Source organism: Carcharodon carcharias, chromosome 11 (genome assembly GCF_017639515.1).
Source record: "Carcharodon carcharias isolate sCarCar2 chromosome 11, sCarCar2.pri, whole genome shotgun sequence".
Taxonomy (NCBI): Eukaryota; Metazoa; Chordata; class Chondrichthyes; order Lamniformes; family Lamnidae; genus Carcharodon; species Carcharodon carcharias.
This window is the reverse complement of record NC_054477.1, coordinates 39704931-39731660: the sequence shown is the minus strand read 5'-3', so window position 1 is coordinate 39731660 and position 26730 is coordinate 39704931. Positions and strand designations below refer to the sequence as shown.

Genomic DNA, 26730 nt, shown 5'->3' with positions numbered 1-26730 from the left:
GATGGGGCACTAATTGGCTGTGTTGAACTTGTCCAGTCTTTTGTGTACAGGACATACCCAGGTAATTTTCCACATAGCCGAGTAGATGTTAGACGAAGCTGTAGTTAAGATGGCCAAAAGCAGACTTCAAAATAGTATTAACTAACATTATATTGTTAGCAATAGCGGAAACCTTCCCTAGCATGACTTTTAACTAAAATTGATGTTAATCTATAAGTATGAAATTTGTGATCTGTCAAATCTGGCATTCTATAGACCCAGATCTATTTTGTAATTAGCATATTACATAATGATAATCTATCTCCAAGACTTAGAACAATTTGCTTCATTAGCACATTAATGTTCCTATTTTGCTCCAAACATAATATTTCTCATCTAATTAAACTGTTACGTAATATTAGACAACACTACCTGGGGAGAAAAAAGCCTTGAGCATATTTTAGAAAATGTCAAATGAATTCCTTTGAATTACTCTTACAGCAAGTATATAGCTAATGATATGCACAACGGTAACCATTTGAAAGAAAAGTGATGGTATAGAACATAAAGATGGCTACTGCAGCTAGATAAGAAGTGCTATAAAATAGTAAATTCAATCTTCAAAGTATTTGTGATGGTATGAATTTATATGCAACTGTAAGTTTTCAGTAAAGCAGTAATTAAGATGGATTATTTTTAAGGTTTCTGATCAAACCTTGAGCAAATACCAATTTCAATCCTGTCACAAGACCAGAGATAGGATTAAGTGACTGATCCATTACCATAAAGTCAGTGGAAATATAAATGATGAAGGGAATAGTATTCTGATGTTTCCAGGTTGTGTTAAAGAAGGAACTAGCATTTATACATCACCTCTCATATCACTGGGACTTTCCAGCCTATTAATTACTTTTGAAGTATAGTCACTTTTACTTTGTATATAAATGCAGCAGTTAATTTCTGTACAGTATTGTCAAATATAATCATAAAATGATACACCAGGGGACATTTGGCCCAGTTTGCCTGTGTTGGCTCTTTGAAAGAACGATTCAATTAGTCCCAATCCCTTGTTCAACCCCATATCACTGAAAAATTTTCCCTTTCATGATGTATTTAGCTCATTACCTTATGAAAGTTATTACTGAATCTGCTTTCACCACCCTTTCCGGCAGTGAATTCCTGATCTCTGCATAAAAAGTGTTTCCTTATATTGCCATTGGCTCTTTTGACAATTGCCTTCAATCTGTGCCCTTTGCAGCTAGGAACAGTTTCACCTTATTTGCTCCATCAAAACCCTTCATGATTTTGGATATCTCTTAAATTTCCTCTGGACCTTCTCTGCTGTAAGGAGAACAATTCCAGCTTATCCATTTTCTTGACATGACTGAAGTCCGGTATCATTGGTACCATTCCAGCAAATCTCTTCTGCACCCTCTCCAAGGCTTTGACATCCATCCTAAAGTACCTTCTGAGAATTGGGCATAATTGTCCAGAGGGGGCCTAACAATGATTTATAGACTTATCACAAATCCCTTGCTTCTTTTTATTCTAACCTCTTTGCTTTTATATTCTAATGAGATGAATAGCCGGTTGATGTGCATTTTTTTTTGATGGTTAAGGGATCAGTATTTACCTGAAAACTTGTGGCTGGATTTTCATTTTGAAGGTGGGAATCAGAAGACTGGACTAGTCCCACCATCATGATTCCTCCCACTTTGTCTTGAGACGACCGAGAAATGGGATCTTCCAGTGATCCAGACCTTAAGTGACTTGGAGACGGGCCTACTAAAATGGAGGCAGACTGACTCTAACGCGACTGAGATAAAAGGCCCACCTCCATTTGCAAAATAAAATACCTCGGACTGATGTTTCCAATGCAACCAGCAGCTTATCCATATACAGTTGAACTGTCTGACCACTTTAAACCCCCTTATCCTACCCCCTTACCCATTATATACTGCATGAAGAGGACTCAGAAGCCCTATTATAACGGTTCAAAGCTATTGGATAGCCCACAAAACCCCCTAAGTAAACAAACAGACTCTTCAAACCAGATCTGTAAACAACATCAAGTACTTGTCAAACAATTACGCAATTGGATTGCAACCAAGATCCCATAAAGCTCCCCAAGTAAATAAATGGACTTCAGACTTGTTATCACAGATGTCTAGATTGAATACATAAAAGCAATGGGAAAAGATTAAACATTTTCACATTGTTATCATACTAGGCTATCTTTTCAATAGTGTGAAATTCCTTTTTTTATGCATTAAATGGGCATTTTTTTAACACATCTAATACTTTTCCAAATTTACAATGTTGATCTTTTATTTGACAGCTTGTCAGTTGGCAGAAATACAACCTTGCAAACACATTAAGGTGTAATTACAACTTCCAATCACAACACTGTCATGAATCAACTTAATGAGCACAGATATGGAGACTGCTCCCTCCCCTGCCCTCGTGAGAATGGCTGAGGGCAGAAATTCCAGGTGTGCTGCTCAGTGGCCTTTTTATTCCAGTCCCGCCTCTGTTTGGTCCCAAACAGGACCGTGAAAACCTAGCCCTAGAACTCCCCCACACTTTTTTGAGTAATGCATGGGAACTGCTACATCCACTTAAGAGGACAGATAAAGCGTAGGTTTTTTCAAAAATTCATTCTCAGGTTGTGGGTGTTACCAGCAAGGCCATTTATTTTCTAAAGCAAAAACAAAAATACCTGGAAAAACTCAGCAGGTCTGACAGCATCTGCGGAGAGGAATACAGTTAATGTTTCGAGTCCGTATGACTCTTCAACAGAACTAAGGAAAAATAGAAAATATGTGAAATATAAGCTGGATTAAGGGGGGATGGGACAGGTAGAGCTGGATAGAGGGCCAGTGATAGGTGGAGATAACCAAAAGATGTCATAGACAAAAGGACAAAGAGGTGTTGAAGCTGGTGATATTATATAAGGAATGTGATAATAAAGGTACAGATAGCCCTAGTGAGGGTGGGGGGAAGGGAAAAAAAATAGGCTAAAAGGCAGAGATAAACCAATGGATGGAAATACATTTAAAAATAATGGAAATAGGTGGGAAAAGAATTATCTATATGTTATTGGATAAAAGGGGGATTGGAAAGGGGGTGGGGATGGAGGAGAGAGTTCATGATCTAAAATTGTTGAACTCAGTATTCAGTCCGGAAGGTTATAAAGTGCCTAGTCGGAAGATGAGATGCTGTTCCTCCAGTTTGCGTTGAGCTTCACTGGAACAATGCAGCAGGCCAAGAATGGACATGTGGGCATGACAGAAGAGTGGAGTGTTGAAATGGCAAGCGACAGGGAGGTCTGGGTCATGCTTGCAGACAGACCGAAAGTGTTCCGCAAAGTGGTCACCCAGTCTGCATTCGGTCTCTCCAATGTAGTTCTTTTCTCACCTATTTCCATTAGTTTTAAATGTATTTCCATCCATTGTTTTATCTCCGCCTTTTAGCCTATTTTGATCCCTTCCCCCCCAACCCACCGCCACTAGGGCTATCTGTACCTTTATTATCACATTCCTTAGATAATATCACCAGCTTCAACACTTCTTTGTCCTTTTGTCTATGGCATCTTTTGGTTATCTCCACCTATCACTGGCCCTCTATCCAGCTCTACTTGTCCCACCATCCCCCACCCCCCCCACCCCCGCAAACCAGCTTATATTTCACCTCTTTTCTATTTTTCCTTAGTTCTCTTGAAGAGTCATACGGACTCGAAACGTTAACTGTGTTCCTCTCCACAGATGCTGTCAGACCTGTTGAGTTTTTCCAGCTATTTTTGTTTTTGTTTTAGATTTCCAGCATCTGAAGTTTTTTGCTTTTATTTATTTTCTATCCCTAGTTGCCCTGAGAATGTGGTGGAGGCCTTCTCCTTGGATAACTTGAATAGAAGTTAACAGTCAACCACACTGTTGTGGCCCTGGAGTCACATACAAGCCAGATTAGGTAAGTATGGCAAACTTTCAGGTCTCATAAAGGGGGAATCCCCTGTACTTCCATTTGTAACAGAATTATAAATACAACCATCAATTCATGATTTACCAAAAATAGTGAATATTCCCAAAATCTGTTAAAAAAATGCCAATCATTTCCTTCCTTAACTTGAACTTCTTTATCACATTGTTTCAAAGCATTGATCAGTAGGTTTGTTTGTTTGTGTTGTCTTACTGTAAGTAATTATTTAAGGATATTTCTTTAAACTTTCATAACTTACCAATAGATTCTCTGGTTTGATGTCCCTATGTACGATGTTAAGACTATGCAGGTATTTGATAGCACTGGCCAGATTGTACAGCATTCCACTGGCATCACGCTCTGTGTATTTGTTGGTGGAAGTAATTGCATCAAAAAGGTCTCCACCCTGAAGAATAAATACCACTGCATATCTAAATTTGTGATGTATGTTTCCTACCAAATATTCCAATTTCTGCTACTTTCAATTGTCATTAATAATATATTCACATATATTTAAGATGCTTTAATTTGAGATCCTTTTCACAAAACAAACTAAAATGCAACTAAATCAGAATGCTCTCCCAATTAATCTCGCATCTTTTCTTCACAGTAAAGAGTTAACTAAGGTTTCTTGTTTAAGTATGAACATGTCTTATTCATCTGAGGATAGATCTCCATGAAATACAATTGGAGTACAAAACATGCCAGATTTTTTTTCTTAAAAGATATATTTCATTCGGTGACTCACATTTCTCAACAAAATGATCATACCTTGACAAGTTCCATGACTAGATAAAGTTCACTTGGTGTATCCATCTCTTCAATTAAAAGAACAATGTTTGGATGTTTAACTCTCCGTAAGATGGATACCTCATTTTGGATCATGTGCTCCTGTCAGAGGCATAAGAAGCATTTTCTTAATCCAACATTCTTAGGTTGATATGCTTTTCCTGACAAAATCAAAACAATCAAAAATGCTATTTGGATGCTGGGTTTATTTTTCATCACCTGCAGTAATATAAAGGTAAAGTACGTTATCCATAGTTGTACAGTGTGGTGGCTAAACCCTCAGTTAACATTTTATTTTCTGAAAGCTCCACTTTGGAAAGAATTTATTAGCTTAGGCAGAAGTCCAGAATGATAATCAGGTTGCAGAGACTTAACAACAACTATAAATTTGGGTTAATTCCCTCCTTATTAGGATTCATGGGCAGATTTGTGTTTAAAAGAGGGAGCAAATGAAGAAAGTGCAGGGAATTGAGATTAAAATGATATATATTGGAATGGCTGACAGCATTTCCTAACAGCACTATGGGTGTTCCTACAACACATGGACTGCAGTGGTTCAAGAAGACAGCACACCACTACCTTCTCAAGGGCAATTAGGGATGGGCAATAAATGCTGGCCTAGCCAGCAAAGCCTGCATCCCATGAATAAATAAAAAAAAGTAGACTTAATAGTCTGAATGGCATATTCTTGTCTTAATTTCTGATAATCCATTATTTTGTCCTGTACAGTTATTAATTTGTACTTTACCTATCTGATGCATGATAGGTCAGTTTTACTACTTGGCAGAAAAAAATTATTGAAAGACATTATTTGACTTTGTTTACAGTATTTGCTTCTTTCAAGTTTTGGGCCCAGGTGTATCTTTCCCATCTTTTTCAGCATTTTTCAAGGGTGTACAGCAGAAGCCATATTATCTGTGCAGTACTTGTGGTCTGACATGTTTTGTTCCATTCTGAGATGGAACATTCCACTACTCTCACACAATGGTTACTCATCCAAGAAGCTCCATAATTTATTTAATAAGGACATGCATGAATATAGGCTAATCAATGCTGAGATTCAAACCACAAGTTCTCTACTGAGCTTCCCTTTCACAGAAAACAGTTTCAATATTCCGGGGATTTAATATTCTATTACCAGCATTTGAGTAAAATAATTCTTTCAATACTCACTTTGCCTCTACACTTGCTTTTATTAATAATTTTCAAAGCATATTCTCTACTAGTTGACCTAATGGAAATAAAATAAAGTATTAAAATGATAACACAGCATAAGTATCAATTAGAAAGGTTATTTTGATTTGCTGCACACAGTTTCATAAATATATAATCATTTGATAGTACAGAACCTGAGAACAGCTGAAAAAAAGAGACATGTCAAGGCTTTTTGTCTTGCACTCATCAGGACATTTCACAAGAATACCGATATAAGGGGAAAACAACTATTTATACTGCATGTGAAGAGAATGCTAATTGGTTGGCAAGTGGACTCTGATTGGTACAGACGTTGCCATAGAGAATGCATCAGGGATGATGACTGACAGTTAAATACTAGACGTTGTTTGAAATTGTTGTTTTCCCCTCATATTGGTACTCTTGCAAAGCATCCTGTTGAGAGCAAGCCGAAAAGCTTTGCATGTCTCTCTTTTCAACAATACTAAGCATATATACTTCCATTCAAAGACATGATATATGTAATACAATATCTTTTAAGCTAAAAATGAAGGGGTTATATTTTCCTATGTGTGTGCACTGTGTCTGTGAAAAAGAAGTTACCTTCTTTTTCCTGAATTGTGCTTTTGCATGCCTTGGGTGCATTCTATTCACAGACCTGTCTCAGGTTGTGCCTTGTGTACCAACATCCAGGGGGAAATTGCCAAGCAATGCAGGTGTCTCAGGCCTGCATCAGCACTCCTCGCACCAAGATTACAACCTCTTACCATTGCTAGAAGGCACATGTACATCTATTCCTCTGTGGGGAAAGGGGGGACATTACAAAATGTGTTTACTCACCTGATATGTTTGCAGCCTGGGTCCACAGCTCATGCGGACCCTCCAGTTCACATGGCCAAAGCATCAGCTACTTTCAGGATCCCCTACAATCATCCATCTGTTGGATGAAGCAGGATCTCATTCACGAGGCCAAAAGTGGCTTCACTTTACTATAAGTAGTACATTTGGACTTGCCTACAAGAGGTAGGAGACCTGATATAACTGGATTCTTTGACTGTATTGTGCAGGGGGATCATCGATTCCCCAAGCACAGCTTTGAGGAAAATCTACTCTTAACATTTCAGCTCAAATAGCTAACATCTTCTTTAACATTGTTACTTACAAACCTTTCTATACATTCTTTCACAATCGCAAAATTTCCATCCCCGATAGTCCTTCCAACTTTGTAACGTTCAGCTATGGATGCTGGCACTTGGAACATTTCCTCGACAACTTCTGCAAGAATGAGTACTTGTTAAACTTATGACTATGTCACAAAAGCTAGATTTTTATGTAAAGACAAAAACCTGTAAATTACGGTTGGTTATATTAGTGGAAAAATACTCAATACCTTCTCCTTTAATGTATGTTTTAAACAGTTTATGTTAAATGGGTTAATGTGTTTAAAGGAATAACTACAAGAGGAATCATATGATCTGCTGATCCACTAATATTGCCAACAATAATTTTTAGGCTAAAATGTTTTAAAATACGAAATGTTCAAGTATTAGGTGAACAATAAGCATTTACTTTGGTACTGTGCCTCTGCTAAAAAGATGCACATAAATCATTCTTCCTAAAAATCATTGTGCAAATATATTATACACATTTCATTTATTGAACTGCAACTTTATTACTTTATCACAAAACTTGAAAGTTTGTGAGACAATTGTAAGACTACAGCATTTTATAAATCAGAATAGAAATCAACAAAATACAAAGGAAAAAAACATTGAGTAGAGAAACCTGAACACAGGAATTATCGCAAAAGAGGATGATAAAATGATCAAAACAAGAGCTGTCATGTAAATCATATCCCACATGGGAACCCTCTTATTTTAAGTTGGGAATCCTAGGAAACAGGTGCATCAACCACTAATGCCCAGGTGAAAATACCTCTCAATTCATGATGAAGTGCGCAATTCAAAACAAATAGTAAACATCATCCAATTTACGATAAATGTATTTTGTGTGCTTTGTCTCTATTAATAACTGGACCATTAGAAATAAATAAAAGATTGTTGAACTTGTTAAAATCTTTGCCTTTTATTGTAAGATGAATATCCTGTTGTAAAGAATTCCAGCAAAGTATATACACAAAGCTCCCTATAAAAATCACAGTAGGGAGTTTTAACCCCTAAAAGGCTTTGGTCAGGTGGATTTAAAAATGTTAAAAATCTGAATCCCAACCCAAAGATCCATATTAAGGACTTGGATCAAGGGACTGAATGTATTGCAGCCCAATTTACTGATAACACAAAGAGGTAGAAAAGCAAGTTGCGACGAGGATACAAAGAGTCTGCAAAGGGATATAGATAGGCTAAGTGAATGGACAAAAATTTGGCAGATGGGATATAATGTGGGAAAATTTGAGGTTGTCCACTTTGGCAGGAAGAGCAGAAAATCAGAATATTATTTAAATGGAGAGAAACCGCAGAATTCTGCAATATAGAGAAGTCTGGGTGTCCTTGTAACTCTTTCGAGTACAAACCCGTTTCCATCTGTTTCAGATGAAGTTACATTGTTTCATAGTTTGCCATTGTGAGATTTGAACTCTTGATAATCTTTTAAATGAAAACCAAATCAACAAAATTGGGATAAATCAGGCACAGCCCCTAATTCAGGTCAGCTGTAAAACCAAGGACAAAGTTTAAAGGAAACTTACAAACTTTAAATCAAAATGTGATTAAAGGGGTCAACAAAACACCCCAGTCCCCGCGGTGCCCACCGAGCATGGAAGGCCTCGAGAGTGCCAGCAGACACCGCGTGCTCCTTCTCCAGGGACATCCGGCAGCGAACGTAGCTGCGGAAGAGGGACAAACAATCGGGCGGGACTCCCCCGTTGATCGCCCGCTGCCTGGACCTGTTAATGGCCAACTTGGCCAGGCCCAGGAGCAGGTTCACGAGGAGGTCCTCCTCCTTCCCGACCCCCTTCCGCACCGGGTGCCCATAGATCAGGAGCGTGGGGCTGAAGTGCAAAACATCAATAAAAGGTTTTTCAAATAACTAATAAGGGAGTGCAGTCTACAACATCCTACGTATACATGGTCCATGGACTCCACAAGACCGCAAAAAGGGCACGTGTCCTGAGAGTCCGTGAACCTATGCATCCTCTTATTATAAGGGACTGCTGCATGCAACACCCTCCAACCCAGGTCCCCGATAGAAAGGGGGAGGACACCTCCGTAGAGGGCCTCCCATCGGGAGCCTCCACCGCCGGACGGCAACAAGGCACGCCAGGGCGTGTCCAGTCGACGGACAAGGGCAAGAAAATGGAAGGTGTGCAGCAGCAGTAGAAGATGTAACTCTTTCGAGTACAAACCCGTTTCCATCTGTTTCAGATGAAGTTACGTTGTTTCATAGTTTGCCATTGTGAGATTTGAACTCTTGATCTTGGGTTTACAAACCCAGTACCATAACCACTTGGCTATTTAGGGCAAGCGGGTGTCCTTGTAACTCTTTCGAGTACAAACCCGTTTCCATCAGTTTCAGATGAAGTTACATTGTTTCATAGTTTGCCATTGTGAGATTTGAACTCTTGATCTTGGGGTTACAAACCCAGTACCATAACCACTTGGCTATTTAGGCCAAGCCCCCAGGTGTCCTTGTAGATGAATCACAAAAAGTTAGCATGTAATTAGGAAGGCAAATGGAACATTGGCTTTTATTGCAAGGGGATGGAGTATAAAATTAGGGAAGATAGTGGCATTGTGGTAATGTCACTAGACTAGTAATCCAGTGGCCCAGGCTAATACCCTGGGGATATGGGTTCAAACTCCACCATGGCTGCTGGTGGAATTTGAATTCAATAAATAAAATCTGGAATTGAAAGTTAGTCTCAGTAATAGTGACCATAAAGCTATCAATGAGTGTTGTAAAAATCCATCTGGTCCACTAATGGGAGGAAATCTGCCATCCTTACCCAGTCTGGCCTACATGTGACTCGAAGAGGCAGTGTGGTTGACTCTTAATTGCCTCCTGAAATGACCAAAAAAGTCAAACAGATCAAGGGCAATTAGGGGTGGGCAACAAATGCTGGCCTTGCCAGTGACACCCACATCCCAGGAAAGAATAAAGAAAAAAAACTGCATTGGTGAGACCACACCTAACTATGTAATGTGTACAACTGGAATTGGAAACAGTTGAGAGAACGTTCATGAGGCTGATTCCTGGAATGAAGGATTTGTTTTTTGAGGAAAGGTTGAGCCTATATTCATTGAAGTTTAGAAAAATAAGAGATGATCTTATTGAAACATATAAGATTCTGAGGGGGCTTGACATGGTAGATGCTGAGAGGATGTTTCACCTCATGGGGGAATCTAGGACTAGGGAGCACAATTTAAAAATAAGGGATCTCCCATTTAAGATGGAGATGACAAGGAATTTTTGCCTTTCAGAGAATTGTTAGTCTTCAGAATTCTCTTACACAGAAGGCAGAGGAGGCTGGGTCATCCTGCTCCTATTTCTTATGTTCAAGGCTAAGCTACATAGACTTTTGATTTACAAGGGAGTTGAGTGTCATGGGGGTCAGCCAGGAAAATGCAGTTAAGGACACAATTATATTTCTTGTTTTACCGGCTGTGAGTGTTGATGGCAAGGCCAGCATTTATTGCCCATCTCTAATTGCCCTTGAGAAGGTAGTGGTGAGCCACCTAGTTGAACCTACATGTTGTGTAGGTATACCCACGGTGCTGTTAGAAAGGGGGTTTCAGGATTTTGACCCACAATCAGATCAGCCATGAATTTATTGAATGCCAGAGCAGGTTCAATGGGTCAAATGGCCTACTCCTGCTCCTATTTTTTATGAACTTATAAGCCCACTCACAGGAGGCAGGTTGTCAATTTAAATATCATGTTGAGGCAGTGGGTCTCATGTGTAACCACTAATTTAAACTTTACTCTGGCTGGTCGAGTTTTCCAAGCCCCAATAAAACCTGCTGGTTTAAAGGAGGCAAGGACTGCTGGACAAGGAGGTAATGTCTCTATGATCAGCCCACCCACGACACCTTTCAATCTCCTCCTCGATGCACCCAACCTCCCTCATGACTCTTCCAATCTCTCCCAGGCCTAGACTTTCCCCAGCTCTGGACTCCGATCTTCCTCATCCACTCACCCCTACTCTGTTTCGCTTTGAGGCTGAGAAACCTAAGCTCACCGACTCGCACTCCCTCCCATCCTCCGGGATAAATTCCAAACTCATTTTTCTCCAATCTCTGATGCAAAATCTTCCCTTTGACTAAACTGGAAGGTTCACGGGTGACAACATAATTGATGTCAAAAATAATTTAGCAGCAAGAAGCTCTGCAATGGTATCAATATCATAATTCCACCTGTTAAAAGAACATTGGTTCACTGGTTTGATCTTTACCTTCACAACCAGGCCCATCATTGTCATCCATGGAGCTGCAAACTTTGGTTGATGCCAGAGATGTTGAGGATCCACCATGCTGAGAACTCTAGCAGAAAAAAGAAACTTATTTGCAGTGGATGAATGCAAGAAAAGTCATCTTAAATAAAAAACAGAAAATGCTGGAAATACTCAGCAGTTCTGGCAGGATCTGTAGAGAGAGAAAGAGAGTTAACACTTTGGGTCCGTATGAATTAGATCTCTTTATTTAATCTTATAAATTGTCAAATGCAGAATTCTAGTCCATTCCCTTTGATAGTGTTGGAAGTCTGAAAATGTTATCATATTAATGGGAAAAAATTTTACGCTGATCAACTGGGCCCGCGCCTGACTTGCTCTGGTGTGAAATCACGCAAGATGACGTCGGGCGAGTGTCCCGAGGTCATCCCGTGCTCAGGCGAAATTTCTGTCAGTGGGCGCACACAAAAGTTGGAACCCTGCCCACTGACAATTAAGAGGGCAATTAAGCCCATTAACAGTGCAATTTCCGTCCAACCTTACAGTTGGCAGACTGGTGAATTGGCCAGACAGCCTTTACATTTTTCATCAAACCTCATCCAGGGGTGGCATGAGGTTTCCATGATGAAATAAAATATAAATACATTTCTGTGGACAGCATTTTCAGTAGCCAAATTTTCAGGTGATTTATTATGACACATGCACACTTTCTTTCAGTTCCTGAAACCTTTATTTTTGATTTTTCAGGTCTTCAGCTCCCTGAAGCAGCTCTCTGCCGTCAGGGAGCTTTCTCTCAGTGCTGGCCCGCGCCCACATTGACATCATCGCCCACCCTCCACCCGCTCCACACCCCAACAGCGCTTAGCTTCTCAATGCGTGCTTCACGCTAATTGGCCAGCCAGCATGAAATCTCGGTCGGGGGCCAATTGTGGTCGGCGATCTGTTTCCCAGCCAATCCCGGGCCCGTTGGCTGATCTAAAAATTTAGGCCAATGTACCCAGAAGCAGTCAAATTTACACTGAAAATTGTAAAACAGTTCTCCAAAGTGCTCAAGCACAATATAACAAAAACTTTTTCTTCATGCAACAGAAATTTTACATTATTCATCCAGCGTAACAGAGTATAAATGTTCTGTCAGTTAGTGTATAACCACGGTTGTGAATAATTGTATAAAAAAAGACTTGCATTTCTACAGCAGCTTTCATGACTACCTGATGTTCCAAAGCGCTTTACAGCCAATGAAATACTTTTGAAGTGTCGTCACTGCTATAACTTAGGAAATGTTGATAATGAATTGTCAGTATTTACCATCTTTACCCCGCAAAACTGCTTGTAATTTTGGGATATCAGGCATGCGCAGACTAGCATGGAATTCCTGAAACTGTAGTCTGCTGCTCAGGGGCCTGTCACAGGCTGTCCTGCACCACAGCCAACAAGCACTGAAATCAGCTAGAATTACAATTTTTCCAGCTCCCACATTGCCGTTAGAAACCCCGTGTAAAGTTACACCTTGTTCAATCAGGTGTAACTTTTTTTTTAAACAGCAATGTGATTATTAAAATTTGTTTAGCAACAGAACTTGTCCTGAAAATATAATTTGTAATCACGGCGTTTAAACTGCTTAATTAGTAGATTTTTAAGCCACGTTTTTATATATTTTTAAAATGATCTTTCTGTATATTTTATCTCCTACCTTCATCCTGTGTACAGCCTAATCTCTGTAAAAATCGTTAAAAGTGATTTTACTTCAGTGCTTTTTGCTGCCTGTTTGTCCGTCTGTAAAAAATAGTTAAATACGATTGGTTGCTTGGATAGCCCAGTGACATCACTGTTGCTCCACACTGTGAATGCCCATAAAGAACGCTGCAATCAGTTGCAGTATCACTGCACAGTGTCAGAGATGAAACTTTCTCTAGAGAAATGACTAGATTTCTCAGTGAGACTAGATTGAGGTCAGTGGTGAGAACCCATGCCAAAGAAATTAAAGGATTTTCACTGATATCACCCACCCACCCCCCAAAAAAACTAAAAGCACTTTTAAAATCTCTCTTATGTGGAGCAAATTAAAGATTGGGGCATATACATGGATAGTGCTAATTGGTTGGCAAGTGGACACTGATTGGTAGAGGTGTTGTCATGGAGAATGTACCAGTTAACCGTAATTGACGGTTAACTGCCAAACATTGTTTGAAATTTTAAACCAGGCAACTTGACTTTGATTGGCTCAAGGCATTGCGCTGAGGAATGAACCAATGAACGGCTATCACTTATTTTGTTTAGCTGAAACAAGCGCAATATGTGTAGAAGATTGCCAACTAATCAGCACTCTCTTCTTACAGTATAAAGTTGTTGCTTCCACTGATGTTGGTATTCTTGCAATTGTCCTGATGAATGCAAGATGAAAGGCTTTGACAAAATGTCTTTTTTCAGCAACAGTTAAGTTAAAATATTCTGAAAATCTTTTTTTTTTAATTTAAAAACATAGCTGAAAAAGTCTATGAATTAACAGTACTCCAAGATTACAAAATTATTTTTTCAGTGCCAGTTCTGTTGATCATCAAATTTTATAAAACACATAGTTTTTAAAAACATGGTCACACCTGACTGAACAAAGTGTAACTTTTTAAGGGGGTTCAAATGCCGATGTGTGAGCAATAAAGTTGAATATCTCTGTGATTTCAACGACTGCTGGCTCCGGGGGATGTCCGCAGTCCAGATTGTGGCAGTACTCTGAATGACAGGCTGCAACTTCAGGATTTCTGCACTAATCTTTGCAGTATCCTGAGGTTCCAGTCAGTTTCAGTCAGGGAAATGACAATGAATACTGACAGTTCACTGTCAACCCCATCCCCTACAAAATCCAGCCCTTCATGTGAAATTTGTGTTTTTAATATATACCTGTTTCATTATTACACAGCTACACATATGAAAGAGCAAATTCATTTCTGAGATGTCATTTGAAGTGCTCTAGCACAACTGACCACTGTTTTGATTAAATATACTTCGCATAGTTCTGATCTGCTTGTCATATAAGCGTTATCATCCACCCACAGTTATGCTTCAAAATCTATATTCTATAAAGATAATGGCCTGGAATTTACAGTAATGGCAATAAGGGTGAAGAATGCTATAGTTTTGAGCGTGATCTTCCAATGTCAAATTTCTGCCAAAATTTGCTGGAGTTCTAACTAGTTGTAGTGAGCATACTGGCAAGTCAAAAATGGTGCTGCCAAAGTCTGTAACGTCCAAGGTGTCAGGGTGGAACAGCAGGTTATTTATTGTTTCCATAAAATTCACAATCCATTATCTTTAACTCCAAATATTTATTTACAATGATTAGGAGAGAAATTTGTTCATGATGTCTCATTTTTAGCAGTGCGATGCCGGCTTAGCTCAATTCACCAGGGATAGGCAGTGCCACAAGCCACTAACCGCATGATCTGTACAGTTTTCTTCAATGATACTAATGATAGTCAAAGAATTTCTTCCCCCTGTTTCAAGATGGGTCCTTCTACCTTGATCTCTAGGCATGGGACTTTGTTATTAGGCAGGCTGTAGATACCCTGGTATCTGCTTAACACTTGTTTATTGGTACTACATCTAAGCAAGTTGCAGAGTAGGCATGGTTCCAATCTCTCTCATGAGAGAGTCTAACACATGACTGACTCTCAGTAGTACATCATCATCTACGTTAAACACCAGCATATCTCATCTGTTAACCTTTGCACTATACAACCCCCCCAAGTATACCATCCTACTTTTTAACAATAATACGAAACTATAGGCTGAATTTTTTGCCTGTTGGGCGAGCAGGCCTGAGACAGCCTCTGGCGGGCGGGGAGCCGATCCCCGCCAGAGAAATGGGCCCCTCCGCCATTTTAAGTGGGCGGGCCAATTAAGGTCTGCCCAGCGTGACATCCGCCAGGAAATGCTATGCGCTTCCTGTGCAGTGCAGGGGGGGGGGGGCGAATTCCCCAAACGCGAGAGTGCACTTTTTCGTGCATGCGCACGGAAGAGTACACATCTCCGAGGCAAAGTGCTGCTTCAGGGAGATCACTGAAAGGTTTTCAAACTTTAAAAATAGAAAAATAAAAGGATGGGACATGTTAATAAATTGCACAAAAACTTTAGTAAACCCGCTGGTGGATGAGGTTTCATGTTTTTTCAGAAGCCCGCCGGGGCTCTGGGCCTGCCTACCAACCTTAAGGTTGGATGGGCAGGTCCTTTAACCTTTTTAATTATCCTGTCAATGGCCTCAATTGGCCATTGACAGGTCAGCGGGTGGACAGCTGAACGCGCTGTGCCCCCAGCTTCCTGAAGATTTAAATGGGGCGGGAAGACATCAGGGATTCCCCCCAACATCATCCCGCATCATTTTCGCATCGGCGTGTGGGCCCCACCCCCTTCTCGCCAATGGAAAAATTCAGTCCTATGTCTTTAACTAGTTACATTACATTACTGTAACTCCCTTTTTACAACTACAAATTCTACCCAACTCCAACTCCTACTCTTCCCCTTCCCCTTCCCAAGTCACAGTTCTGGTAGATTCGATCTCTCATAGTATTCTCAACCCTTAGGGAGAACAGCTTGGAGGAGGGCTTTCTTCCGCATCTGGTAGGTCATTGTCACCTGTAAAACAGGACAACACTTTAGCAGCATTGCTGTCAGGATTGCTGGGGAGCAGAGTGTAGGTTGCAGAATGACAACTACAAGGACAATGAAGGCTTTCAACAAAAGACTGATCCAAAAGAGAAGGCTGAAGAGACTTCACCTTTGAGCCTTCTTGGACTAGAAGAGAACTTCGGACACTCTGAGGAACTTGTTGCTCCATCAAAAGGACTCTGGGAGAAAGCTTCAGAAGAGGAATGATCTTCAACTCCAGCGAAGACTGTCACAGCTGTATTGAAGCCTGAAACAGCATTGATGATCTGAGATTTCAATTAACTTACTTGATGCAGGGAAAAATGACCAACTTCCTGTCAGACTGTCAGGAAAAGAAAGGGTTGATTGCCCAAAGACATTTCGGAAGGACCGTCTACTTTCTGCACGCAGTGGTAAGGAAGCCACACTTCTCTTTGCACGCAGTTGTTCCACTATGGGCAATGGGAAGAATTACTGAAGATATGGAGACAAGACAGCTTCATCTTTTGTAATGAGACAAATTTTCTGTAGAGTTAACTCGGGGACAAGATTCCTGTACCGGATTCTGCAGCTTCAGAAGTGCTAAAGATTCTGCCACAGCTTGTGTGCTGACCTCCAGCTCTGAAGGGAAGAAGACTTGCAGCTGGAATTGAAGAATGGGATGCTCAGTTTGGCTCTTTCATTACAGCCTTAGTCCAAATAAGAGCAAAGAGCTGAATGCCAGAGGTGAAATGAGAATGACTGCTCTTGGCATCAAGGAAGAATTTCAACTAGTGTGGCATCAAGGAGCCCTAGCAAAATTGAGGCCAATGGGAATCAGAAAGAAAAGTCTCTATTGGTTGGAATCATACCTAGCACAAAGGAAGATGATTGTTACTGTTGGAAACCGATCATCTCAAAACTAGGACATTGCTGCAGGTGTTCCTCAGGGAAGTGTTCTAGACCCAAACATCTTCAACTGTTTCATTAACAGCCTTTCCTTTATCTTAAGGCCAGAAGTGGGCATGTTTGCTGATGATTGCACAGCATTCAGTTCTATTTGCAACTCCTTGGATAATGAAACAGTCCAGCGTGCATACAGCTAGACCTGGACAAAATTCAGGCTTGGGCTTTTAAATGGCAAGTAACATTTGCACCACACAAGTGCCAGCAAATGACCATCTCCAAGAAGCGGAGTCTAACAACCTCATCTTGACATGAAATGGGCATTACCAAATCCCCCATCATCAACATCCTGGGGGTTATCATTAACTATAAACTTAACTGGACCAGCAACAAAAATATTATGGCAGGTCAGAGGCTAGATATTCTGCTGCAATTGAATCACCTCCTGACTCGAAGCCTTTCCACTATCTACATGGCATAAGTTAGAAATGCAATGGAATACTCTCCACTTGCCTGGATGGGTGCCATTCCAACAATATTCAAGGAACTTAACATCATCCAAGACAAATCAGCCTGCTTGATTTAAGTACACCATTGGCTGTGAAGTACTTTGGAACATCCTGTAGTCATGAAAGGTGTTATGTAAATGCAAATCTTTCCTCTTGTTTGGCACGCTATCCACCACTTTTAATGTCCAATCACTCTACCACCTATGCACTGCGCCTGTCGTATATACCATCTACAAGATGCACTGCAGCACCTCCCAAATTCATAACTTCTACCACCTGAAAGGATAAGGGCAATAGGTGCATGGGAACATCACTACCTGCAAGTTGTTCTCTAAGTTACACACCATCCTAACTTGAAACTATATCACTATTCCTTCACTGTTGCTGGTTCAAAATCCTGGAACACTCTACCTGACAGCACCACACACACCTTCTCAACAGCAATTAGAGATGGGAAATAAATGTTGATCTGGCCATTAATAGCCTCTTTCCACGACCAATAAGATTTTAAAAAGTATGTGCACTTTTCAAAACAGGGATGTCGATTTTTGCAACGTAACTGATTAGATGATCTACATGATGAGCTGTAGCAATTCAAAAACTTTCCTCTAAAATGACCACCAAAGGGAAGGGCAAGAGCAGTAATGTCATGGGAACACCATTAACTCAAAGCCACATACCAACTAAACATGGTAATATATCTCGCAGGATTATAGTAATAAACTGATATTCTCTACCAACGACATTGTGGAAACACTATCACCACAAGGACTCCAGTGATTGAAATGGAAGCCCCACCACCATTTTCTCAAGGCAACAAGAAATGGGTGGTAAATGAGGCATTTCCCACTTTGAGAGGAAAAAGAAAATGCATGCAATTCCTCTCAGAGCAATTTCACACAGACAGAGGCATTGGATAAGGCACATAGAAAGCAAGACATGTTGAAGTTTAGGGAGAGGAAAACTGGAGCACTGCAACTCCTGGTTACTGTCATACATACATAGCTGTGTGGCACAAAGGAGCATTAATAGGAAACAGAAGGTATAAAGATAAAACACAACACTTCAATTTTGTATGCATTGCTGTCAGTTTATTGTATTAGTAATGTCGAGAGGTAAATGTTATATTGTCAGAATATTACATAATGTGGTTAAAGTGGTGTCCACAGTTGATACTGTGCTAAAATAGGGAATACAAAGCTGATCATATGCAGTTGCTTTAATCAAATTATGCTCCTTATGTCATAATTGGACCAGAAGGCGACTACGCCAGATATCATACTTGCAGTATTGTTTTCAAATCAAATTTTATGTGGAGAATTTACATGCCTACTGGGGGTCACCAGCCACTGAGCAGCCAATTACAACGCAAAAAAATGCATAATCTATCTCCTAATGGTTATTAATTGAAAAACACACTATTGTATTTATGGATTTTTTAGTATTTCAAACTTGAGTGGGTAATTTAGAACCAGAAGACCTCTGCACACAAATAGCCACATCTCTCTCATCTTAAAAAAAAATTGAATCAAAACTACTGACTGTGTTCACTATAGTAAGAAAATATAAACAATAATTGTGTAGAATTACTTTGGGCCAGATTTTGCTCTCAAAATACCTGTGAGGCTAATAATGTTCACTATTTTTATGAATAAATTGTCCAGTGAATTCAGGCAAACAACAGATGTGTACTTAAATGTCAATATCAAAAGTTGCTGTCCGAGTTGTGCCATTCCATCATTAGCTTGATTAAAACAACATTTTGCTGTCTGCTTCACCATGAAGTTGCTGTATTTGTGCAGTAAATAAGCAATGTCTTATTGTTTCAAGTGTAAATGCTTTTATAATAAAATGATAATTACTGCCAACAACTTCCCAATTAGGGGGCCAGCAGCTCTGGAGCCTCAGCAGCACCAAGAGAGAAGGCTGCTGCTATGTCTGCAAGGAGAACTGGCACCTCCATTTTGAGATACCCTCGCAGGGGAAATAAAACATTTGTTGCTGTGCCAGGGGCAGGCAGGCTGGCCACTTGGGGAAACCCCTCCAGCAGGTGCAGCCATTGCGACTGGGTGCCCTCTCCTTGGACCATGGAGCCTCAGGAGGCAAGAATGGGAAAATACCTCAACACAGCTAGTGGTCAATAAAATGGCCCTCAGTTGGGCCTTTTAACTAGTTTAATTGACCACCTGCCTTGGTTGGCGAACAGTCAAACTGCTGCCCTTCCTGCCACTAGTAAAATGGCCCAGCAGTGGGCATGCATTTGAGAGTTCTCCTGCAGTGGCTCTATCACATTTTACTGGACCCTGCCTCCCAGTCTGCCACCCAATGGGCCAGTAAAACCTCGCCTTTACTATCACCAATTCTCAACTCCTGATTCTAAGATTATTTCCTATTTATTTACCTATGAATACTGGTTACATAACTATCTGAAGAATAAGAGACGTTAACAAGAAATCCTCTATTATTGTTTTTCATTCATTCTTAGGGAGTGGGCATTGCTGGCAAGGCTGCAGATGTTGTCGATCCCTAGTTGGCCTTAGAAGTTGTTGGAGGCCTTCTACTTGAATGCTGCTCTGTAGCAGTTTGACACAACTAAGTGACTTACTAGGCCACTAAATATGGCACTTAACAGTCAACCACATTGTTGTGGAACTGGAATCATATAGAAGCCAGACTGGGTAAGGATGGCAAGTTTCTTCCCTCAAGGACATTAGTGAACCAATTTGGTATTTACAACAATCCGACAGCTTCTTGGTCACTTTTATTGATACCAACTCTTTGTTTCCAGGCTATGTGGTCATCACCTAATTGAAGGGGATATAAATAATAGGTTAAACTTTAGATGTAACCTTTTTTTCCAGCTTCAATCCATTTTCAGGAACTAGGGGAAAAATCTGAAAATGGTAAAGTATAACAATAGTTAAATGTTCTATTCTTACATAACAAACACCTGATATTTTGCTCCATAGTTTCTCTACATCGCGTCTCCCACAGAATCTGAATCATCCATAGAGAGGGGGAGGTACAGACTCTGAGAGATGAAATGCAGTACAACATTACGTACAGCCTTTGAAATTACTTTTTACCAGCTGTATTGTGTAGAATAAAATGTTCCATTCAGTTAACCCTTACCTTACTTTTTTTTAAAATGAAATGCCATTAACCATTGTGTGGGGCAGCAGTTAGCAGACTAAAGTGAAACATATATCAGTGAAGAAAGCTGGCAAGAAACCTATTGGGCAGCTATGGTGCTGGGCAGCTGGACGTCTCTGACTTCAGACTCAACATCAGTATGCCACCCATCCTCTACGATACTGGATCTGGCTACAAGCAATCCTAATTCTTTTAATTGGATACAATTCATATCCCTTATAACCTAAGTGAAAAAGTATTTCAAGTGACATGCACTTTATGTACATACTTACATACATACACCCCTTTTCCCCTTTTGCTAGAGTTAGCAAGGAGAAAAGTTTTGACCCCCAAATGACCTCTTCTCCAACTTAAACAACCAACTGAAAGAACTTCAGTTGCTTCAACATCAGGTCTGGGAAAAACTGGCAGACTTGGCTTTTTGAAACATTAGATCCATTATTTAAAAATTGATTAAAATGGCTACCAATATAGAAGTGTTATAGTGCAATAAACAGTTGAACCCACAACATTTAGAAAATTTATAAATGTTTGAGTTCATTCATTTAAAAAAAGATGTTGTCCATACCAGAATGATTACAATAAAATCTCAGCTGGGTATGCATAAATATTTTTGTACATTCGTTCATGTTTAGAACTATGAAGAGAAAAAAGGATTGACAATGGTGCAGTGGAGTGTGTTGCTAGGCAACATATCAGAACTATGACAAAAGGCAGATACATCAAAAGAATGCATAATGTTTTTTTTAGGTATAAAATCAAGCTGCTACCAAATACTTGCATTTGTTTGATTTTTCTAGTTACAATGCCAAAAACATTTATATCTGCTAGGTGCAATAATAATCAAAAGAATAGTAATTAAAACCATTACACTGATCTACAGGTCTCTGAGGAATACAGCGCCTTTCCTTTTAGCATAAACAACTTACATTGTTGTACTTATGGCCGAGGGATTTAGTTTTTTTTTATGATGCACAACTAAAAAACTGGTTTTCTCTGCTACTGAATAGTTTTGCTTTTCATTTGACACAAATGTCACCGTGCTTTTAATACCAAAGTATGAAACACTGTTTTTTCTCCCCTAGAGCAGTTTACTTGCAGTTAATGAGTCCCTCTGAAATTTCTGTCATATTTCTTCAGTATTGTTACCTTTTTGATGATTAATTGCTTTGACCAGTCAAGCCTCTCTATATGTAATTAGAACATCTCACCTTCTGTTTGCGTAGGCTGCCTGGGCTGGTTGGCGATGGGCTTGGTGTCTTGGTGGAACGTGGAGTAGAAAGCTGGCTACCAGGAGTTCCATTCACTAAAAGAAAAAATATTTGTTAGGTCGCAATTATTTAACAATTTATGCACTAGACAGGCTTTGTGGACTGATTGCCACTGGCCCTTGTACTGACAATTGAGAAAGTATGGGCATCCCTCAGAGTCAGTGTCATTCTAAATATGAGAGTTTGACTCAAAATTTTAAATCTAAATTTAAATGAGTTTATTCCTGATTTAATAATGTAATGTTAAATTTAGTGCTTTCTTGAGCTTTTTGTGTATTTTTACATTGCTATTTTATTCCATTTTTACTTGTTATATTTGGATCTCCCCATCCTATAATTTTTTGACTCAGAGAATGCAGGAGGTTTGCTTCTTCCAATGTTGCTATTTGAGAGGCCACAAGAAGATGGATGAGAGTCTCTTGAGCGCAAGCTTCCTTTCCGATCTTTCTCCTTCTTTCTGGGGTGAAAGCTACCTTCTGCTTCATTGTTCACTGGTTCACGGAGGGGAGAAGTTCAAGTAACTTGCACCTCTTCAGAGCATAGCACATAGCTGTTATAACACACTGCAATACTGTTATCTTTTTCTGGTCTTAGTTATTTACAAATTTGTTAGAATTTTTTTTAATCAGTGTGGGAAAATTGTCTTTATATTTCACTAAACAGCCCTTTGGGTTCTTATTTTATCTGGAACATTCCACAGAATTAAAGACAACCCTCCACAGAAATTCATTAGCTTCATTTTTTTCCTTTGCTAGAAGATACCTTATTGGCCTCAAATACCTCATAAGGGGCAAATAATCAAGATAAACTTTACTAATGAATAACAGTTACTGTAGAACTGACCTCTGATAAAAGATTGACAAATTACAACGTCTGGAATTATTTTTGTTATTCTTTCAGGGGATGTGGGCATCTCTGGTAAGGCCAGCATTTGTTGTCCATCCCTAATTGCCCTTGAACTAAGTGACTTGCTAGGCCATTTCAGAGGGCAATTCAAACACGGTATTATGGGTCTAGAGTCACATGTAGGCTGGACCAAGTAAGGATGGCAGATTTCCTTTAGTGAATCAGAAGGGTTTTTACAACAATTGATGATAGTCTCAGCAATGGTAACCATGACAACTATTTTCATATTCCAGATTTATTAATTGAATTTAAATTCCATCAGTTGCCATGGTGGGATTTGAACCCATGTCTTCTAGAGCATTAACCTGGGCCTCTGGATTATTAGTCCAGTGACATTACCACTACACCACTACAGAATCATAGAAAAGTTACAGCACAGAAGGAGGCCATTCGGCCCATCTTGTCCATGCCAGCCCGAGGATACCCAGGTGTCCTTTCTAATCCCACCTTCCTGCAGCTTACAGCACTTAAGGCGCAGATGCAGGTACTTTTTAAAAGAGTTTAGAGCTTCTGCCTCTACCACCAACTTGGGCAGTGAATTCCAGACACCCACTACCCTCTGCGTAAAAAAGTTCTTCCTCATGTTCCCCCTACACCTTCCATCACTTATCTTGAATCTATGTCCCCTGGTTCTAGAGTTCTCCATCAAGGGAAACAATTTTATCCTGTCCACTCCCCCATCTCCCCCATGCAGCAAATTAATTGAGAGAGAGTTGGATAAGTATCTGGAAATGAATTGATAGAGTCATCGTCGTTGTCTGTCCCTCGGTTTGAGGATGATGTCCGCTTAGGGTCATGAGTTTCTGTCATGAGTCTTCATGTGACTGAACAGGTCAATTCTTGACCCACATCTCTTTGGGCACATGGGGCAGGATGTTGCATGAGGTAGTGGGATCTGGAGGGCAGGATTTGCTTCATTTTATTTCCTCTTCTGCCATTGCTCTGCCTCCTCATTTAGACATTTGGGATCGAAGCATGATGCAGCTTGATGGACAAGCTGTCGCCATTTTGAACGATTGGTAACAAGCTTCTCCCTGTCATTAATATTGCTGCTGTCATGCTTCAGAGTGTCTTTGAAGAATTTTCTTTGCCCTCTCCTGTATGCTGGCCATTTGAAAGTTTAGAAAACAGGACCTGGCGGGGGAAATGTTTTTTGGCCATCCAGGCACAATGTCCAGTCCACCATAGTTGATTTTGCAGGAGTTTGCCTGAATGCTTGCAGAACTAGCTTCAAGGAGGACACTGGTGTTTGATCGATAGCCCTCACATTGAATCTGGAGGATCTGGTGGAGGAATTGCCAATGGAATAGCTCTAGGGCTCTTATGTGTCGTTGATACACAGTCCAGGTCTCACTGCAGTACAGAAGTGTGGTGACGACAACTGGGACTTTTGTTGACTTATAGAGGCCTTTGGTGTCAAAAACTCACTGTCATAGAAGGCTGTGCTGGAGCAACTGATCCAGTGTTGGATCTCCGCATCAAAGGTGGCCTTTTGAGAGAGGTGACTGTCAAGGTACGGGAAGGGTTCAACATATTCCAGAGTCTCTCCTTCAAGATATATGGGTGGTGGAATATTTGGCTGACCAGGTCTGGGTTGATATATGAGTTTTGTCTTGGCAATATTCAAAGACAGGCCATGTCTTTTATATGCAGAATCGAAAAGATCAAGAGTGGCTTGCAAATCTGGCGCAGAGTGCTCAACAGCACTGCAGTCATCCGCAAACTGTAGGTCATGTGTGTCTATGGTAATGAGATTAGTTCTGGCACGGAGGCAAACAAGGTTAAAGAGTTTTCCATCTGGGCAGTATTTAATACTGACACCAGAGGATAGTTGATCTTGATTAGGTGAATAGCCACGGTCAGGTAGATTGTAAATTGTATGGGGGCAACATATAGTCTTGCTTGACACAGATTTGAAGGAACAGTTTCAGATTTCCCACACAAGACAGTTGCAGTCACATCATCATGAAGCAGTTGCAGAGTTGTGATGGAGTTTCTTGAATACCAAATCTCTGGAGCACAATCCCCAGGGCCTCACGATTTACTGAGTCAAATGCTTTAGTCAGGTTGATGAGTGCAATGAAGAGTTCCAGGTGTTGTTCTCGATCTTTTTGTGGATTTTTCTGGCAACAAAGACATATCAGACATTCCGCTGGAAGGTCTAAAGCCACATTGTGTCTCTGGAAGGACTTCCTCAGCTGCAGGAAGTAGGTGATGCAGGAAAATGCATCTCCCTCCAATGGACAAGAGGGAAATAACTCGATAGTTTCCACAGCATGATTTGTCTCCCTTCTTGAATTGTCACATTCCTGAAGTTGGGGGACAGGAGGGGAGTTCTTTATCCTCCCAAATCTGTAGGACGAGTGCACAGTCTTGATGTCAGGAAAAGTCCACCAGCTTTGAAGACCTCAGCTGGTATAGCATCACAGCCACAAGTTTTGCTTCTTTTTTCATCTGTTTCATTGCTTGTTGTAGAGTATGACAGCTATCACAGAATAGATTTTCAAAAGACTAGAACAGGCCATATGGACTGAAATGGTCTTTTTCATCCTTGTGCACTTTTATGTTCCAAATAGGCCCCCACTCAAAGCATTGGGCGGAATCTTACTGAGGTGTCATGAGTCTCGCCTGCTGGCTGGACAGCTGGTGAGAGACCCATGCTGCTTCTTTTCGTCAAGGCCCACCAAGCCACAAGCCAATCAGGCAGTGGCAAGGCCAACGGCCAGCTTTCCCCTGGAATTAAATCTCAGGTGCAGAAGTCTTACCTACCAAGAGCTTTCGGCTAATCAGAGGCCGGCAGCTCTTGTGGTCAGCAGTGCCACAGGGGAGGCTGTGGCTGCTGCAGGAAAAGCACCTACTGGAGTCCCAGGAACACAAAGCCACCCAGACCACAGATAAGAAACGTTGGTGGGGTGGGGGGAGAGGGGTCATTGGGAGAGCGGTGTTGGAGGGTCGGCAGCAAGGGCAGGGGGATGACTCTCAGCAGGGCCCTCCTTCCTGATGTCAATCCTTCAATCAGGCAGTAAGTGCCTCGAAGTGCCTTTGGGTCAACCATAGGCCTTCCTGCTCAGAATTTAGTTCCTGTGGAGGCGGGAAGGTGGCAGGGTTCCAATAGGCCACAATCCTTCCTAATTACACACCCTTCCCACCTCCAAGCTCACCACCAGCAAGAGCACGATTCCACCGTCAACCCTGTTCCTCACTCCCCAGACGCTGCCTGACCTGCTGAGTTTATCCAGTCCCTTCTGTTTTTATTTCAGGTTTCCAGCATCAGCTGTATTATACCTGCAAACAAGGTGTCAGGGCATGCTAATGAATCATCATTTACTGGAGAATAACCTGTTAATTTGGCTAATTATGCTTTTTACAAATTAGAATTTAAGTATATTATGGGAGTTTATTAATTTTAAGTGTTTGGAGATGTTGAAATATTTCTAGGATGTGTAGAACTTACTGCCAAGGCAAAAACATTTATGTCAAGTATTTTTGGAGCACTTAAAGTGTATTTTATGTTATTACTGTTTCTGTTATTGAAGGTTGGTTCAGTTGATAGTTTTGTCTATAAGGGGGTGTGATTGACATGCTTTAACAATGCCAGCTTGCAGTTATATAATACCTTTAATGCAGAAAATATCCCATGGTGTATCACCAATAGGTATATGAAAATGGATTCTAAGCTACAAAGGGAGCAATTTGAGATGGTGACTGAAGGCTAGGTTGAAGAGATGGGTTGTGAAGAGGTTTTAACAAAGTGGAAAGGAGTACACAAGTTCATAAAGTGCCAATGAGCAAAACCAAGGTAGTTGAAAGCTCTCCCACTAATGGTAGGTTGAAGGGAGGGATGATGCATAAGGTCATAAGAGTCATTATAGCTTAGAAGAAGGTCATTCGGTTCTTCAAGTTCATGCCAGCTCTCTGTAGAGCAATCCAGTCAGTTCCATTTCTCCAACCTATTTCCACAGCCCTGCAAGTTTATTTCCTTCAAGCAGCCATCCAGTTTTCTTTTGAAATCATTGATAGTCTCCACTTCCAACACACTGGTAGG

At 40.6% G+C, this 26730-nt stretch overlaps 1 protein-coding gene across 2 annotated transcripts in view; it reads right to left on the bottom strand.

Annotated features, from left to right (window-relative positions):
- dclk1a (doublecortin-like kinase 1a) overlaps positions 1-26730 on the bottom strand; it is a 108889-nt gene that overhangs the window by 70847 nt on the left and 11312 nt on the right. For both annotated transcript variants that reach the window (XM_041200010.1, XM_041200011.1), the window contains exons 2-7: positions 21720-21814; positions 11324-11411; positions 7083-7191; positions 5917-5974; positions 4726-4845; positions 4214-4360 (exon numbers count right to left, since the gene is read on the bottom strand). In XM_041200010.1, coding sequence (XP_041055944.1) covers positions 4214-4360; positions 4726-4845; positions 5917-5974; positions 7083-7191; positions 11324-11411; positions 21720-21814 — 617 coding nt within the window. The remainder of the gene's footprint in view (positions 1-4213; positions 4361-4725; positions 4846-5916; positions 5975-7082; positions 7192-11323; positions 11412-21719; positions 21815-26730) is intronic.